This window comes from Octodon degus, unplaced genomic scaffold (genome assembly GCF_000260255.1).
Source record: "Octodon degus isolate 3935 unplaced genomic scaffold, OctDeg1.0 scaffold00108, whole genome shotgun sequence".
NCBI classification, from domain to species: Eukaryota; Metazoa; Chordata; class Mammalia; order Rodentia; family Octodontidae; genus Octodon; species Octodon degus.
In genome coordinates this window covers 1,380,683-1,384,657 of record NW_004524684.1, presented here as the reverse complement: position 1 = coordinate 1,384,657, position 3,975 = coordinate 1,380,683, and the positions used below count along the sequence as shown (strand labels likewise).

Sequence of the window (3,975 nt, the reverse complement as noted above, 5' to 3'; positions counted from 1 at the left end):
AGATTATGGGTAAAAGGACAGCTTGATATTCTGTGTGCATCTGTATCATATTTTTTCTCTGTAGGGGAAATAAACAACTTACCAAGCACAAACACAGGATTTTGTATGTAAAACCAGCTGTGTTGATTTTCTTAGCCATTTATTTCCATTTGTTCTGATGTGTGGAAGAGCTCTTCTTCCCACGATTAAATACAAGATTTCAAAGAGTTGGCCCCCACATCAAAGCCCTTTTCTTATTGCTTTCAATAGATATAACAGGTTAATCCACTTGTAGCTCAGCTGAGCATATGGCTTTGGTTTCTTTTTTCTGTTTTTCTTTTTACATAAAAGACAAGCTAGCTTGCTTTCTCTAGAGTACTATATATGTAATAAAAGTGTGAAAACATGTTTTAGAAAAAATAAGGCCAGCAAAGCACAAGAAGACATGCAAGTCTGAATTAGAAGATGATTAGATGTTTCGCTAGCTTTATCATATATATTTAGTTGTGCCTATTTTTGAAGGATGGTATGTTAGGATATATTCTAAATCACAAAATTTATGAAAATTTAAGTTTTAATAGATTTTTCTTCTAAACTGTTTGTGTTTAGAAGAATGCATTTTTAAAAATATAGTATTTAAATATCTCAAGGCTCTGTCCCCGCCTCTGTGCGCGTGGACAGTGGCTCCTCACATCCTAGAGCGGGGAATGGACTGCTAAATGCATTCAGCAATTTCATACTATAGAAATGATCCCTGAAAGTATAGCCTCACATTCAGCAATCTCTTTTCCTTTGTGTTCTCAGGCTTGTCAACTTTGGGTGTGGGTATCATGAAGAGCAAGAGAAATGGTCCAAACACCTGACTCTGTATGTTTTTACCAACCACACAGGTAGAACCAGGGTTGTATTTATTAATTTATTCAGATATACTTGAGTCCTATGTAAAATTTAGTTATGATTGAGCTATATGTTCTCTAAGAATAATATACAACAGCCAGTTTATTATATAGCAATCGTGGCTATAGACGTACACACATGTAATATACTAAATTACCTTTCCCACTTTAATTTTATTGGGTTTTATTTTAGTTTTTTGGTGCTGGTACTTGAATCCAGGCCCTTGCACATGCTAAGCCTGCAGCTGCCACTGAGCAACATGCTTAACCCCTCCTTTGTACTTTTATACCCGTGCGTTCTGTCTGTGCGAGATTATCATGGCCGGCAGGATTACCGTTCTAACAGTTACTTGTGCTGCTTTAGTAGAGGTGCCTGGTTTGTTCTGAGTTAGCTCCAGTGTTCTCGCCTGTTCCATCTCCTCACGGGAAGTGCCTGGGGCCCGAGCTGCTTCCTGCGTCTGGCCTACTGCTGTGTTCGCCTCTAAACCCACGGGCTTGGCATAGCAGCCGCTCGCTAACCTCCTGTCCTTACAGTCAGAACCTAACCTAAAGCTATTGGTTGCAGGGTTCTACCCCAGCATAGCATTTGTAGTGGGAAGAGAAAATGGAAAGGCGGAAAAATAGTATCTAAGAATGAGAGAGGAATAGCACTGAGTTAAATAAAAGGTGTAAAAATGCACATTACCTGAATAATCTTGTAAATAATGAACCCTAGAAATGAAGGCTAATAGCCATTTTTAATGTCCCAGTGTGAGCAGATGTTTACTACCTGAGTACTTGAATTAAGCTTGCACCCCCTTTATAAATAGGTTTAATTATATAAATAAAAAATCACATCCCTTTGACCTCTAAATGGGTACTGTGAATGATGATGCTTCGGCCCCCGTGGTGGCCCTGCTGCCCTGCCAACATCACCTGGCCCTTTGGGGCTGGGGTGGTGCTCAGACACTAAGCTGTTTTTGCAGGGGCGATGCCATTGGATGTGCACCCTTGAGAACTCACTGGCGTGGGGGTGGGGGTGGGAGCAGGCAAGAGAAGTGGGGGCTTAGCCTTTGGATGAGGTGAAAGGGCAGGGGACAGAGAAGGGTGGCTTTGGGACACGGTGTGGACCGGGCACCAGAGGGGCCTTGCCGTAATCTATGTGGCAAGGAGCTGCTGTTAAGCTTTTGGCACCAGCAAATGGATGGTGTGGGAGGGGTCTGGGAAGGGGGACCCCAGCCCTCCTTGGGGCACATTGCCTGAGGTATGGGGGGGCTCTGAGAGAGGCCCAAGGGGTGAGGGTGGAAGGGACTTGGCAGAGGAGGGCAGCCAGGTTGGTGGGTACAGCCTGCTGCCCGCTCCATGCCAGAGTGAGGCCGACTCATGACTGCGTTTGGGGGAGCAGGACCTGGGGTTGAAGACATCATAGCAGCATTGTAGATGTGCAAGCAGAGCTGGCATTCTGGGAATGTTATTAAGTAAGACAATGGAGACTCCTGTGTGTTTGAACATTTCCAGGATGCGGCTAGTGTAGAGGAGAAAGACCTTGCAGAGAGGAACCACTGTTGGTGTGAATCTGCTTCGAAGGCGGCATAAACTAAGATCAGGCCGCTGGGGGGGACCAGGTACTTGGATTTGCCCTGGTACTTGGATTTGAATCTTGGATTTGAATTCAAACATCATCTTTAGCCCTCAACTCTATGTAGCTTTTTATTCCTTTTCATTGTATTCCAATAGGAATGTTTCACGAACAGTGGCAGGTATAACTTAAAAAGCTGCTTATGATATATTTAATAAAATATCTGGCATGAGATGCGAAAGAATCCAGTGTTTTTCCTCTCTTAGCAAGGTCAGGGAAAATAGAAATTCTCTTTACAATAAATCCCAAAACACAAAAAATAGCCTTTCCAATGCGATGTTTCCAGACTTAAAATGAAACAAAGTGGAGAAGCAATCTTCTGGCTTTTGACAAATAGGTTGCTTATGTATTTCCCAGGCTCATGATTAAGAAATTATTTCTGCTCCTGTAGCTAAAACGAGCAAAATCTACTCCAGCAAAGTAGGACTGGAGAAGGAAACTAATCTAAATACAGCTCCTGCTAGATGGGAGAGCTTCGGTTTCCGCCGGTGTGGAGACCAGGAAACGTGGCTCTAGGAAAGAGCGCTGGCCAACCCGGAGTCCTGGGCAGACCCGGCTGTGGCAGCTGTGTAGGCGGAGCGTGGTGTGCAGTGTGTGAAGGTCTTGCTGCCCTGTGGTCTGCAGCTGTGGGTCTGTACACTACCCAGGGAGCAGGTGGGTGAGGATGTGTGTTCCTTGTTCTTTCTACTCCTGCCATGCAAAAGCCCTTCTTCGTGCGCTCTCACAACCAGTGGGCAGCAGTGTTTAGGGCCTTATACTAATCATCCCGGTGAAATAATTTCCCTTGGAAAACTTTGTAATAGTTTTTACTGTCTAAATGGCTTCCTGAAGGCTGGGCCTGGTGAGATGTTATCTTAAACATTGATGAATATTTCTTGAAAGTCTCTGGATATACCATTAAGGATATGATTTGCTTTAATTGTTCAAACTGTGACTTCCTCCGGTTTATAAATAGCACCAGAATTATTCTGGAATAATAGCAGCTGTCCTTTACGTCCACTTAGGACTACCTTGTGACAGTCTCATGCCTAGCACCTCAGTAATTCTCACACGAGAACCTCTGACAGCAGTTCTACATTTTCTTACAAACGAGGAACCTGAGGATTAACTTGCCTGAGGCAATACACTTAGGAAACCACCAGTTGGGATTTGCGTAGAGATGTGGTGAGGTTTAGAAGTGGTTCTTAACGTTGGTCGCACTGCTGGTGAGACTGCAGGAAAGAGGAGCCCGTCAGCGTTGTTGACTCTGAGGGCTGCAATCACCGTGGAAACAGAATGGAGCATCCGCCAAGTCCCCAGCTAGAAACTCCATTTGACCCAGCCATTTCTCTTGAAGGTGTCCAGAAGGTGTCTAGGTAACGTGAGTTAAGACATCACGATACGGCCATACATGCACACCCATATTTATGTCATGCAATTCACAACAGCTAAGCTCCGAAGGCAGCCTAGATGCCCATCAAGAGACAGAATGATAAAGGGGGG

At 44.3% G+C, this 3,975-nt stretch overlaps 1 protein-coding gene across 1 annotated transcript in view; it reads left to right on the top strand.

The window, feature by feature from the left end:
- Positions 1-3,975, top strand: part of Gsap (gamma-secretase activating protein) — a 75,493-nt gene that overhangs the window by 26,781 nt on the left and 44,737 nt on the right. Inside the window, exon 12 of the mRNA XM_023724317.1 lies at positions 784-869. Within this exon, the coding sequence (XP_023580085.1) occupies positions 784-869 (86 nt within the window). The remainder of the gene's footprint in view (positions 1-783; positions 870-3,975) is intronic.